The 14,950-nt window shown below is 41.8% G+C and overlaps 1 protein-coding gene across 1 annotated transcript; it reads left to right on the top strand.

The window, feature by feature from the left end:
* Positions 1-599: 599 nt before the first annotated feature.
* On the top strand, positions 600-11,685 carry rnf217 (ring finger protein 217). Its single transcript, XM_041063703.1, has 7 exons — positions 600-1,611; positions 4,845-5,066; positions 5,230-5,394; positions 6,409-6,506; positions 6,592-6,695; positions 8,161-8,232; positions 8,896-11,685. The coding sequence occupies exons 1-7, from the start codon at positions 643-645 to the stop codon at positions 8,973-8,975; spliced, it is 1,710 nt and encodes a 569-aa protein (XP_040919637.1). The 5' UTR covers positions 600-642; the 3' UTR covers positions 8,976-11,685.
* The last annotated feature ends 3,265 nt before the right edge of the window (positions 11,686-14,950 follow it).

The raw sequence follows: 14,950 nt of genomic DNA, 5'->3' as shown, positions 1-14,950 counted from the left end.
CAACTACTCTACATACTGTGCTGCCTTTTACGCATTTCCTCCATGATAACAGGTGATTTGAATTATTAATAACACGCATTAACCCACAGGGGCCCTGGGACAGAAGGGTGCTGCTGGACCTTGATAGTCCCTGTTTGTCACACTCTCAGTGTAGTGTGAACTTTTCTTTCAACTCGCTGATGCAGGAATATGTGTCAACAAGTGAAATCACTTGTCTTGAACCTTTGACACAGGGAGAGAATAAGTAAAGCAGGGGGGTCCGTTTAAGGCCCTAATCATTTTAACTGATATTTTCAAACTAAGTTTCTGTTTAGTTAGTTGGCACACAGTAAGCTTGGGGTCTTTTTGGAGGGGGACTTGGGGTTCCGGAGACCCGGGTCAGCGGCCTGCTGTGTCCGGTTCCAGACTAATCCGGCCTTGGCCATACTACAGCTGTTCATCCACAGTGCTTGTGCCCATCTGCTCCAAGTCTGCCAGGGTTGCAGTCCACCACTAGGCTTCCCCTCGGCCTATCGGTGCTCTCCCGCATGCTGACGACGAGACCCGGAAGCACCGAGCTGCCTGCTTTGTTTTGTTTTGGTAGTAGGAGTTGTATAAGACAGAGACAGGCACAGGTCCGTCCGCAGGAGAGCCGCTCATCAGATGGGGAGAGCCAAACCGGGGATGGAAGATGACGGACCGATAGCTGACGCCTATAAAATGCCGAGTTTTATCAGCAGTTTCGAGGAGGGGAGGGTGAAATTGTCCCGCAACCTCCCGACAGAAACTTCCTTCACGGACGTTAAAGTTGAGCGGTCGGTCAGAGATTTAAACCGACGTGTCGCCCGGTCAAACTCTCGGTTCTCACTCGACGGAGGAGAGAGGGAGCCGGAGGAGAGGGGCAGCGAGGAGGAGAAGGATGCGGAGGGCAACAACAACAACAACTGCAACGGCGGAGGAGAGAGGAGGAGGGCGAGCGCTGTCGAGATTTTGAGGAGGAATTTGGGGGTTTCTAAGTCTCCCTCTCTGCGTTTGAACTCGAGTAGTCGGATGCAGTGCGGCGCCGAGCATGAAAGCCACCCGGGAGACGTTAACAACGACGTTACCAACGGTCATGGAAGTGTATGTGGCGACTGGAAAAAGTCGGACCGCGAAACGGACGAAGCCGGGACGGAAAACGAGCCAACCTTGAGCGAGTTAGCGACTTCGGATGCACTTGCAGTTCGGTGCCATCGTGTGTGTGACAGTGACAGCAACACGGTGAGTTTAGACGAGTCTCTCGGTGTCAAAGAGCACGTCTACTGCACTGTTTACTGCATCGCCGGCGACAGCCACCGAAAAGACGCTGAAATCACACACCGCTACGATGATACGGTCGCATCCGACGCACCAGACATGGACTTGGAGACAGGACAGGAGGCAGGTTCGAGCCCCGAACCGGCACTGTACACGCTGGACGACCTGGTGGATCCTTTCGGGGAGGCGGCCCATCAGCTGTACGCGGAGCGGGCCGGTGAGGAGAGTGCGATGCAGAGTTGCCGGGTGTGCTTGGAAGACAAACCAATCGCACCCCTGCCCTGCTGCAGGAAGGCCGTGTGTGATGAGTGTCTGAAGCTCTACGTCAGCTCCCAGGTTGGTAAGAGGGAGGGTGAGGGGGGGGGGGGGGGTGCTTGTGTGGGGGTGGGGTGGGGTTAGATATCACAGCATAGTGCTGCAGGGGGGCCCAGTGATGAGTATGAGCCTGTCCCAGAACCAGAATGCTGGGTCAGTCAGCAGCTGGCTGAAGTGTCCTTGAGCAGCAGCAACACACACAAACTATCTCCTCTGTCACACTTTTTCATGTCTTATATTTGGCATCTTATTTTCCCCAAGGCAGGGGCATGGCTAGAAATTCTGAGAACGATGGAGAAATACTCTGATCCCTCATGAACGGGCTGACCCCTTGAGTTTCAAATACCTCAGGAAAAAAGAAGTCTGGATTAAGGGTCAAAATTCTCTTTCCATTGTTAACTAGGATAAAGTTTTATGTAACTATGACTAAAATGTCACAGCTCAACATCTGCGGGTCTCCTCATCTTTTAATAACTATTTTTCTGTGAATCTGTGTCACTGACACTTTCTTCACCAGAGCTGGCATCTGTGCGGGAATGCTTTACACAATAACAAGACAAGACTGTGCGACGCTGAGCTTATATCAGCAGTGCACACGAAGAGAGCAGCACCTTAGCACAGTCATTTTTTTTAAGTTACTCATAACAGTCACAATAAGGACACAGCGTGCCTTGTGGCTACGATGTGAATTAGTTTACCAGGGAGGCACTTAGCAGCCTCTTCTACAAAGGCTTTCTCCCTGTATGACTTTTGAATATTGATGCAAAATAAAGAGTTTAGTCAGAGACCTTGGTCGTTGATCCTGATGATGATTTACGCTGATACATCAAGAAAATGAATAATTGATAGATGAAACATTCACTTCCATTAATCTTCAGTGTAGCTGCCAGGGAAATAGGGACTCTGCAATGACAGGCATGTTTCCAATTGCTGCCTCCTACCAAAGCTGAAGTGTTTCATCATGGATTGGTTGTTTTTTTGTTTTTTTTGTCCTTAAGTGCCTTGTTCATGAGCTGGTGCCAGTCAGCAATCCTCTGTATATTATCCCAGTTTTGATAATCTTTGTAGTCTTCCCCTGTTACTGATATTTTACAAGTTGGGTAGAAGTAGCAGTAATCTGCTTTAATCTGTGTTGATAAAACAGTGTTTATCAGTCATATAAAGTACTTTATTTCTGTAATTATCTTTCTTTGATAACAAGGCATGAATAATCATACCAACACAGAGACAAGCAGACTCTTTGATAAGCACACTGAGACAAAGATAAGGGTCATGTAAACTGTCCTGTGTAGGTGGAATTTTGCGCTGGTAATGTACTGCACGCTTAATTTAGCACACACGCCTGGTGTTAACCCTCGGCAGGCAACAGTACGCGTCAAGTCAGAGAGATCACAGTAAGTGATCATAGACAGGACCCTTGGATGGGATCCAGTACCTTGTTCCAGGGCCCTTGGGCAACAATAGCAGGCAGGATGGATGGATGCAGTAGCAGGCCGTACTGCACTGGTTTAGTTTTTACCATATTGTTGTGCCAGGAACTAAACCAACAACTTGTTTATTAACCAGCCTCCGTAAATCAAGACAATATTTTTGGTTCTTTTGTATACATGCCAAATTATATTGTCACTGCATACCGACGCTAAGCAGAACTAGTTTCAGCTTTCGACAGAGCTTATTGTCCCGGGCCAATCATGTGCCCAGTGTGAGCTTAATTGTTGTACTGTTTTAATCATGTGTACGGCTTTATGTTGGATTATGTTTTATCCTTATGATAGAGAAAACGCAGAGCACAGTCACCCGCGTTTTAAACACAGCACACATAGTGACACGTGTATGTGTGTGTGGGGGGATTGGACCTGTCCAACCAGTCTGGCAGTGGTCATCACAGCATCAGTGCTGTGCCAACAATACTAACACATCAGCTTTCATGAATGCAGAGGATACATTTTCATAACCATGTAATAGACTTTTACTCTACGTGCATGTGGGTGTGTGCATGTGTGTGGGTGTGTGCACGTGCTGTTGGGGATATTAGGTGCAACACCGTCAGAGGCTGGTGCTATTGTTCGTTGCTTTCTGGCTGCTGTCATGTCACACGCACTATCACACACGCACACACACACAAAATACCTTATCATGTGTCAGCACAACAGGTCTCACTGGCTTTGATGGACTGAAAGTGTGAGAGAGAGGACAAGACAGAAAGAAAATATGAAATGAGGAAGAAAAAGATAGAAGGAACTAGAGAAGGAGAGATGCCTGGAGAGGAAGAAAAGAGACAATAAAAGAAAGAGCTGGATGGTGAAAAGGAAGCAAGAGAACAAGAAGTGAAGTTCACGGTGGAACTCTGATTTTACCTGTGATACTATATCATTGGTTAAAATTAGATGAGATCTGAATACAAACACACACACACACACTGACTTGAGTCCACGTGACACTATAAAACACACAATGACCTGAGTGTCCTAAATGGATAAATTTTTTTAGATACTGAAATAGAGCACATTAAAAGGAGAGCATCACTTTTACCCTGAAGGTGTAAATCACCGTGTCAAAATGTAGTTTTATATTTAGTTTCACTCTTTTGAAACCTTTTTGGATAAGCAGATATTTTTGTCATGACTAATGCTTTTGGGTATTTTGGAACTGTTTACCTTGGCCTCTCACACCCCGAGAAGCCTAAATTCAAGAGCGCAAAGCTTTTAACATTGTTTAATTTAATCTTTATTTTTAAGGGGTGTGTTTTTTTTCCCATGTGGCTCTGTAAACGCCTGTGATGGTAAAGTTTATTAGCGTTTCACTGAGCAACCAGGTTGAGTAATTAATATGTAGGTCCACTTGGTGTAACTGACTTCCAAGCACTTGGTTTGGATTAAAGTTTGTGTGTGTGTGTGTGTCTTGATACATATTAACTCCCACTCTTTCCACTGCCTCCTTCAGCCTTCCACTCAGCTACCTATCCCTCCCTCTATTCTTTGGTAAATTATTAACCTTTTCCCATCTAGTGGTGTGAATATATTCCAGATGAACATTTTGGTAAATGTGGATCTGGTAGTCCATCTCTATAACAGAGAAACTCAACACAAAAACACACGATGAAACAGCTGATGTTGTTTGAAGCAAACAGATTTTAAATGTGTTTTTACAACATTTAGATAAAATGTACGTGTTAATTCACATATAATCAGCTTAGTGATTTTCCTCCCGTTGTTGCACAGTGCTATCAGTCATCAGTGTGTGATGTTTCCCAGGTGCGAGTGGCCAAACCTTCCATCATCTGTCCGATCCCGGAGTGCAGTGGCTACCTGGAGGAGGGCGTGGTGATTTCCCATTTAGCCAAAGAGGACGTGGCAAAATACCGTTACTTTCTGGAGTTGAATCAGCTGGATTCGAGCACCAAGCCCTGCCCCCAGTGCAGTCTGTTCACTTCTCTGAAGAAGCACAACCCCAACCACTCTGAGCACAAGTACAAGGTGAGATGACAGTTGAAATGTGTCCACAGATGCACAGAGGAGCAGCAGAACAGAAGCTGCATTATTCAGTGAAACAAATTAAATTAAACTCCACGTACGATTGATATATAAGAAATAAAAAGCAATCTAAGCATGGATCTACTTTCTTCTATCCCTACTATAGATCCAGTGTAGCAATTGCCAGTTTGTGTGGTGCTTTAAATGCCATGCGCCCTGGCACAATGGCCTCAAATGCCGCGATTACAGGAAAGGAGATAAGCTGCTACGAACCTGGGCAAGTGTCATAGAACACGGACAAAGAAACGCCCAGAAATGTCCACAGTGCAAGGTAAGAACTGGGTTTAGTCGAGGATGAGACTGTTTTTCACTGTAGAGCATCATAATGAATGCTAGGATCGCCAGCTGTGGCCTCAGTGTAAGGTGAGTGTGTGTAAATGGGAAAGGAGCTGAGTGATGGAGCATGGAATCAATGTAGATAAAGAAATCGATAAAGGTAAAGAAGCATTAAAGCAGGGGATGGATGATGGATGGGGAGCTATAGAGAATTAGATGGACGTGTAGATTTAAAGTTCACGTGGTGGTACAGCAGATCAGAGACGCAGAGACGGTGAACATATTGAAAAAAAAGTAATGATGATGTCTCTGCTGCACAAAATCATATCTAACAGAATCTCAGTCATAAAACCAGCCTGGTCTTATCTCTCAGTCTCATTACGACCAAGTTAATCTACCCAGTATCTAATTTGACTGTCTGAAGATGACTAAAGGAAGACATAAATTAAACTAATTACCGGTATATGGGAAATGTTTGCTCACAGCAGCAAGCGCTTTCCATCTGTGTTTGTCACACTGCTGCTCCGTGTCGCAGAGTTTCTGCTCTGGAAGCAGGGTGAGAGGATCGCGTTTGACTGTGAAGCCGACAAATTGGTGTCATGCTGTGTTTCGCTGGAAAAGAGGCTGAGAGCAGCTGAACTTAATGCTTAGTTTATAGGAAGACTGCTCACTGCTGCAGCAGCCAAGTGGATCCATTCAGTGTACTGCTGCATGCACGTTTGCTGTGCCATTCAGTGGATGCTCCAGCAAATTCTCATAGTTCTCAGTGTGAAAATAAGAAAAATCTCTGTCAGTGTTGCACTCAGATGCCAGTAACATTGGAGAATTGTATTCATTTTACAATAAGCTGAGCTGACTAGACTTTGTTATTATAAGGATGTGTTCAAATAGGGCGACTGACTTTTGAGATAATGCTCTCTGCTCTTTGTCAGCACAGGGAGTTGAATGTGGCGGTTGAGAATGTTTCTGTCTTTCCTCCCGTCATGTTTTTGCCTCTTTCTGTGTTAAGATCCATATCCAGCGTACAGAGGGATGTGACCATATGACCTGTACTCAGTGTAACACTAACTTCTGTTACCGCTGTGGAGAGCGCTACCGACACCTAAGGTTAGAGTCGTTTACTCTTCTTTTCCTCTAGACGTCTTTTTTTCCCCACAGCTCTGATTTCATCTCTCACCATCTTTGTTGGCAGGTTTTTTGGGGACCATACATCCAACCTCAGCGTGTTTGGCTGCAAGTACCGCTATCTGCCTGATAAACCTCATCTGAGACGGCTAATTAGAGGGTCTGTCTGTGGTATGTTGCTGTGTGTGTGTGTGTGTGTGTTTGTGTGTGTGTGTGTGTGTGTGTGTGTGTGTGTGTGTGTGTGTGTGTGTGTGTGGGTGTGTGTGTGTGTGTGTGGTGGGTGGAAAGAGAATCCTGAATCTGCACCTTTTTTTAGACAGTGATAAGCTTTTTAATCCCTGCTCACTGAGGAGTTTTCTTCTCAGCATTATATTGAGATTTACACTAATAAGGCAACTGTGTCTTCTGTTATTAGGCACTCTCTTTTTTTTTAATGAAGTACTTTAGGGTTTCAGTGAGCTGCCAAATTGATGAGTTATGTGGCAGTGAACTGTTGTTGGTGATAAACTGTTTTTCTTTCCAGTGTATGTGCTTTTTCTTAACCTTCTATATTTGCTGTAATTCTGTTCTCCATGACTCAAAATGAACCAATGAAATCACTTTGCACTGGTCCAGGGATTATAATTGTGTATTAGAGTGAGTAATACTGATAGAAATTGCGGTAGAGTAGGAGTGGTTTTTTTTTTCTTCATGTGTTAGATAACAAGACTAAGAGTCCACAGCCACAGCCTCACAGAGCTGTTAGCATTTAATATGCTAGCAGCTCTCTGAGGTTTAGGCACATGAATGCTTTGAGCTGAATACTAACATAATCAAAGTACAGCTGAGGCTGGTGGGAGTGGAGGTATTAGGTCGTAAAGTTTAATCTAATCTTAAAAAGTTTAATCTAATTTAATCCAGTACTTTTAGAGACATTTCATTCTGAACCAAAGTGATGCACTGACCATCCAGCAGACCCACCTTGGTATCCATAGTGCCACACCTCTAGCATGGCTAAAAAGAAAAGCTACAGCAACATACTGCGTCTTATAGCTGGCTAAATGAAAGAAAACATTCATATCTGACTGTGCTTGCATCGCAGAGGCCAGTGAGGAAAGCTTTATAATGAAGTGTGAAAGCAGGACATATCAGATTATGTTAGCCATAATTATCCATTCGCAGTTATCAAATTTGTGCACTAGCATGCCTCCAGGAAGTTGAACTCCTCTGATAGATCTGTTTGACTCTGCTCTCCATGACAGCCACAGCTAGTTATATCAGCAGGGAGCCTGTCGAACTGGGAGCTAATTTGTCCCTTAACAAGAACCATTTACCCATTACAGCTCTCATCCCTGTTCTCATGCCATGGACCGTTAGCACCACAGATTTTGCATTTAATATAAAACATTTTACTGTAGATGGAGCTGATCATTTTCATTAGAATCTCTTCTGCATTCAGTAACTTGTATTACTACGCACTGGTGACCAGAGATCTTAAAATGTCTGCAGAGATGCATAAAAATTTAATTTAACGATGTAACAAAACAAACCATTAAATTTGAACTGTGCAGTTTCTGAACCATCTGAAAGAGCGTTTATTCATTATGAATGATTCTTGTTCTCCTCTTTGTTCGTCTCTCCCTGTTTCTCTCTGCAGCCACTAAGGTGCTGATAGCTCCGGTGGTCATTCTGCTCGTCGTGGTGCTTGGCGCTCTCGCTCTGGTGATAGGTAACAGAATTACACACATGAACACATGTGCATATTAATCAGCTCCGGGGGAGAGCAGTAAACAGATAACAGCTAAATGGTTTGGTTTTATTACAGATATTTTATTCCCCACAACAAAGCAGCTGCACTGTCAGTGACATTCTCAGTTATGGGCATCTCTGTGTTTCATGTGAGAGAGGGGTAAACTGTCCCTGTTTAAAAAAAAAACAAAACCAACAAAACCAAAATCTGTATATCCAGATTTTCATTTTCTGGGTGACTGACTTTTACTTCTTGGAACTACATTTACTAGTAACATCATCCAACTGGAGACTCTGAGCCGCCTGTCTGGCAGTATTGTGAACCACTGATGCCTCAGCTGAACTGTAATTAGTGTTAATCTCTTTCTCATGTCTCCATGTTTGACAGATGAGCTGCTGCTGGCTAACATGCTGGATGGCAGATTCATATTTATTTTCATCTTCAATAGAATCAGTGTCTCCAAGCCTCCCGTTCTCAGCATGCTTAATTTCACATATGTCAAGTCTGTTTACGATGAACTATAAGATGGAATAATCAAATCAAATCTATGTGAGACTTTAACATTGATAGTCAATTGAAGAACTGAAGCATCATCAGAAACAAGGATATTTTGCTTTAATCCACCATTTTCCTTGTCTGCAGGTTTGGTAGTTTTCCCGGTCTACTATGTGTGTAAGAGGAGGAAGAAGCAGCGCACTCAGGGCTCTGGACGGTGGATCTGAAACCTGCTACATCCAGACCACGCACACACGGCTAAAAATGACCACACCCACTTTTCCTCAGGGACAGACATGGCAGCCTGAGTCATCGCAAAAGTCTGAGAGGGACATCAGAAAATGAACCCTGGCAATTAGTGAGGATCTGGATATTCAAGCTAAAAAAAAAAACATAAAAGCCCCACAAATTTAAGCAGAATTCTTCTGGAACCACTGTCTTGTACAGTGCTGCTCACATAGTGGATAGTAAGTGTTTGAATTCTTCAAAATTTCCCAATATTTCACAGCCGTGAGGACTTTCCAACTCTTGTCGTGGACACAGTACAGAAAGTTTCAGCAGTGCACATTTGCAGCTTTTCAGACTGTCATTGAACAACAGCTGTCTGCGAGGAGAACAAATCTAAACACTAAATCTAAGCCTGGGAAGCTGATTAGATGTTAGATTTTATGGACGAGAGGATTTGACACTGTTGGATACCAGGAAAAATATTTCACTGAACACTCACTCCTGGAAGAGCTGGACAATGATAGGAGGAACTCGCTGGTGAATAACATGGAAATGTGAGTAAATAACATTGCCCTTATTTGCAAAAGTTGTTTGTGCTGCATTTAGCAAAGGAAAAAGTGCAAAATGGAAACTGAATTTGGAAAAAGCCATGATGGAGAAATGAGTTCTCTCTGATCCAACAAGAACCGGACGTTCATTTTGTTCATCTTCGTCTGTTGGAAATTAAATTTTCATGAAAAATTAAAAATTTCCATTGCAATTTGACTCTTTGACAAACGCACTCTATGGAAAATAACATGAAAGGACTAAACATGAAGGGATGGAAGGATGATACTACTCTGACACTGGTGTTCCTGGCTTCTCTGGATAACGATGTCTCTGCCTGATCTCAAGTTCTTGCTAGAAGCTTTGAAAGTTGAGTTGAGACCATTTCCAAACACACATTCAGCCCTAAATGAAATATTGGAAACACCAATGGAAGTTTAGTAAGCCTCCAGAGTTTTCTGTTGTGCTTTTCCATCAAATCCTCCTTCTATCTGTCTCTGTCTTCCTCACTTTTCCTTTCGTCCCTCCTCTCTGCCTGAATGGATGGTGGCTCTGGCTCTCACACACACACACACACACACACACACACACACACACACACACACCCTCCCTGCTTGGTAGCTTTTCTCTTCTGTGCCCACATACTGTATGCCAGTATCTGCATCATCAAAAAAAAAAAAAAAAAAAAGCTGCTGTGTGGTAATTGTGCCAAAACAAAACGCTGAATGTGGCAGGACAGACAGTTGACCCTGCCCCTTTGTTAGGTTTTTTTTTTGTTGTTATTGTTGCCTTTTTGCAGAGGTTTGGTTGGTAGTGCTGTCAGTGTGTGGTGGAGTCTGCACAAGATCACACAGGTTGTTGGCACAGTTTTGCATAAGACGGTTTGGAAACCATTCAGAAGTGCTTATGCAAAAGCTCTGAATTAAAATGACTGAACATACTGTTGCAAGTGATACCTGCAGGTGAACAGAAGAAGTGTTTATAGTTTTACTTTGATTTTTTTATTATAGTGTGGGTGGTGGTTTGCCAAAAAGGTGAACAGGAGTTCTGAAATATGAGTTTTATCATCAGGTTGCTGTGCACTGAATATGTGGTAGATGAAGTTTGGATGTAAATTATAAGGTCATCAGGTTTTCAAGCTTTTCAAGAATTAATATGAAGAGTTTGGTGTTGTTTCAGGTTTTTGCAGTGAGGAGAGGATTTCTGTCTACTTGAGAGTTTTTATAGTGACATTGTGGTTTTTGAGTTACACACACACACACACACACACACACACAGCACCTCTTAACTCATTCACCCTGGCACATGAGGCAGGACGCACATGGGGTGCTGCCAGGAAACGGGAGATTTTCAAGAGCTTTAAAGGTCATCACCTGGCAGCAGCCAGCTCACTGTCCTTCACTCATCCCTCTATCCCCTCCTCCCAGCTGTCATTCTTTCATTTTTGTTTTACTGCTTCTGGTTTTTCCCCCTGAGCTCTCACTCTGCTAACATCTTTTGTCCATCCTCCATCCTCCGAGGTGTAAACTGGATCTACAGGTGGAGAGGCTGACAGGAACAGTACTGAGAAAATAGGTGCACATCCACTGGAGCTGGCTTTTGAGCCTTTGATATGTGAAAATAACACAGAGCTACCTGTTGTGTACACTGCATTCAAGAAAATCATTCGCAGATATTTTTTTTTGTGTGTGTGTTTTTATCCCACCACTTTATGGAGCTTTTTTTAATGTTGCTTTTTGATGAGAGGTGTACGAAGACGTTTCAACGGAGAGACGAAAGGAAAAGGAAAAGATAAGGAAAAGCACAATGTGTCTGCACATAAGGGATGATACATCACAGAGAGAAAAATATATGGAACGATATAATAATGAAAGGTTGAAGGAGAAAGCTGCTGAGTGAATCGAGGCCTTTTAGAAATCTGGTGGTTACCAGTGGAGTATATCCCAAGTGTTACAGCACGTTTCATCACTGAATCTTCACTAAATCCAGGATTTAAGGCATGAAGGAAAAGCGGAGCTGACGTTCATGCATGTGGGACAGTTTGCAGTGCAATGCCATTAGCTTGGCTTTATCCCAGGGATTTGAGACATTTTCTACATCTGGGAGTTAATAAAAAAAAAAAACTGTCAAGTACAGTCAAACTGTACATACGAGTTTCCTAAAGGACAAGGAAAATATATTGTTTCACGCTGATTTCAGCAGTCATCATAAGAGGTCCTGAATCTGTGTCTGAACGCACTCTCAGGGAGTCTGATTTCTGTTCACTGTACCCAGAGCTCTCCATCTACATGAGCTGTGCCACAGAAATCGCTGAACAGCGCCGCAGATTCAAAGTGCTTCCCGATACATTTTCCCAGAGCTGCTTAGCAACCATATTTAATTCCAGGAAATAATAATATGAATAATAAAAAAAAAAAAACTCTATAGTGTCAGAAGCGATCCAAATATCTGAGTGTTGCGAACACTTGTCTGTGTTTCCCAGTGTTGCACATTAACTGTTCCGTGTAGGTCTGGGGCTGAACCACGGACTGAAAAGGGGAACGAGAACAAGAAAGTGTGTATTAATGAGTCAACACTGGGAAATTGAATGTGTAAGTTATGCGCCAAACAAAAATGCTGAAACTGCTTAACGGTTGTTGACTTGTTGCAATGTTTTATCACATACACGTTTTATCTAACTGCTCAGCTAGTACTACACTGACATGTTGAGTTTCTGCTTTTTTTTTTTTTTTTTTTTTTGATTGATATATGACTGACAGCGTGTGATGGATACTTGTACTTTAAACTGTCTTCAGCACAGAGAAATGTATGAGCAGAGTGAGATTAGGTTTATTTACTAGGGGCTGCTTTTCTCCATGACATGAACATGTATTTGTAACAGTTTCCTCAACATATTACCAAAAAGGTTGTCCTGCAGTGTATAGTTTACCACCGCTTAAAATGATTAGTCTCTTGATTATTGCCAGAACATTAACAAATAGCATTTCTGGTGGTTGATTAATCATTTATGGAGCAAAAATACCCAACATTTGGTCCGATGAAGTAAGCAGCTTCTTAGAATTGTGGGTTTACTGTCAGATTTATTTGGCTGTCACACAGTAATTGCAGATATGAATTTGTTCCATCTGTTTAGCTACAGGACAAATGTAAATGAACAAGCTTTTCTAACAGGGTGGTATTTGTCACGGTTATCTACCCACTTCTGATTCCTTGCCCTTTTTATTCATGTGTGTTGCTTCAGAACTCTGCCCACTGATGTGATGTAAAGATGCCATGTCGAAATGCCATCATTTCTTTTTGTTGTTGTACTACTACATATTACTGACTTAAAACACTGACATTTATCTAAACACTAAGCAACTGTTTGGTTAAAGCTTTACATGCATAAAAAAAAAAAAAAAAACAAAACACATAGTGTAGTAATTCAGTCAATGAGATGAGAGTTGTTTTAGCCAATGATTTTCCTTTGCTGGGGTGTATTGGCTGGCTGATACCCCCGGCCTTTGTAGTCCCAATGATATTGGCATAAATATGCAATGGTGCCTTCACACTAACTATAGATCAGGGTTTGCCAACCTGTGGTTCAGGGCCCCTGTGCGACTCCAGAGATTGCAAATGGGGGTAAAATACATCACGTCGCCAAGGTACAGAAGTCTTAGAACAGCTAGAGCAAAGCATAAGTATAAAGTATATGAAACCACTGTTGAATATAGCTGTGGATCTATTCCACAGCTATACTCAACAGTGGTTGAATATAGCTGTGGATCTATTCCACCAAAGCACAGGGTAATGTCCAGTACAGTCAGGCCTTCAATTAACAATGTGTGTCTGTTCTGCTAAAACTCTGTTTTTAGTAGAGATAAAAACATTAAACCAAACATCTAAAATATACAGGTACCACAATCCAGGGTGTCAGCTACGGCCCACACACTACTAAAAGTGAAACTGTCACTTTATTTTGGCTCATACTAACCTCCCTCTTTTGACTCTGTATATCAAAACAAGGAAACAGTAGCACAGTGAGCCCTGTTTCCAACATAGATGACTGTATTGGAACTAACATGCTTAGTGAGGACGGTGATTATACCAAAAAAGATGTGTCATTTGCAGCAAATCAAATGTCCTGTGAGGAACGATGCATACAGGTTAACTTCAACTCAGGAGGCCTGTGGATCCTCAGTTCGCATCACTTGGTGTACTATCAGTAACAGCAGAATGGGGGTTTTCAATATCTAGATATGCACTTGCTGGAAAAACAGCAGCATATTTATCTGTGTACTCCACTTTGTTTTCAAGGGTATTTCTATTCAAAGAAATGGATTGAATTTGATTGGAGAGCTCCTTGTTTGCACCAAGAACACATTCTTTCACCTGTTGTCACTGTTAAAACTGTCTGCCAATATTATCATTGCTCACTTAGTCAGGCACAAACACTGTTTTCATCTGAGGATCTGATGGAGAATAAATTCAACTGGGTCAAATGCCAAAATGTTATTGTTTGACTTATTTGATTTTAATATATTACATCACTAGATGGTTCACCTGCTTTTTTTTGTTGACAGTTTTTGTCTCTGATTTTATTTAATGTTTTTTTTAGGAGTCTGTGTGGGATTCTGTGTAAATACCTGTTGGTCTGTCATGATCTCTGTTGCAGCAGCATCAACCTCTCTTTGTATTTGCTACCACAGCTGTGACTTCAGTTTTGTGTCAGCAGGGGTCATAAGAGCACCACAGGAGCCCAGTCCCCATAACCCTCATTTTTAAATGGAACCATGCAAATGCAGTGTATTGCAAGCAGTGTAACAAAAATATTACATGGAGGATTATGTAATATTAAAAGATAAGCAATTATTGAAACACTAATTAGTAATTAAATAATACATCTCGATAATTCCTTTACTTCATTTACTTTAATTCCTATACTTATTTTCCATTACTTATTTCTTATTGAATTATTATTATTATTATTATTATTATAGAAGTATTAGTAGTAGTTTATGATAAGGACTGAATATAACAATAAAAAGAAAACATTAGGTTTAAAGGGCAGCAGTTTGTACACAGCTGAAGTGGAATGATCTTTATCCAATTATCATATTTAATAATAAATATAAATATTGATTATACCATTAAATGTGTATAATTTTTTAGAATCTTGTATTTTACTTGAGTATTTCTATTTTATGAAACTTCATACTTCAGCTCAACTACATATCTGAGGGATTTTAACTCTGCTATTTTAGGTTAAACGTCTTTTAGTTTTGATACTTTATGCGTTTGTACTTTTATTTCAACTTTTGAATTGATGACTTTATAATTTATTCAGTTTATACTGAACCATTGGTTATTTTATATATTTAAGTAACATGAACTAAATGATATGACTATTTCCTCTATCACTGACAAAAAATAACATACATATTGTGTT

The sequence above is a fragment of the Toxotes jaculatrix genome, chromosome 19 (assembly GCF_017976425.1).
Source record: "Toxotes jaculatrix isolate fToxJac2 chromosome 19, fToxJac2.pri, whole genome shotgun sequence".
Lineage (NCBI taxonomy): Eukaryota > Metazoa > Chordata > Actinopteri > Toxotidae > Toxotes > Toxotes jaculatrix.
Note: the sequence above shows the minus strand (reverse complement) of the source record. Positions and strands in the feature narration are given on the sequence as shown.

Coding starts and splice junctions, on each gene's coding strand:
- rnf217 (XM_041063703.1), top strand. CDS start 643: ATGGGGAGAGCCAAACCGGGGATGGAAGATGACGGACCGATAGCTGAC. Junction 5,067..5,229: donor ACTCTGAGCACAAGTACAAG/GTGAGATGACAG, acceptor TCCCTACTATAG/ATCCAGTGTAGCAATTGCCA. Junction 8,233..8,895: donor CGCTCTCGCTCTGGTGATAG/GTAACAGAATTA, acceptor CCTTGTCTGCAG/GTTTGGTAGTTTTCCCGGTC.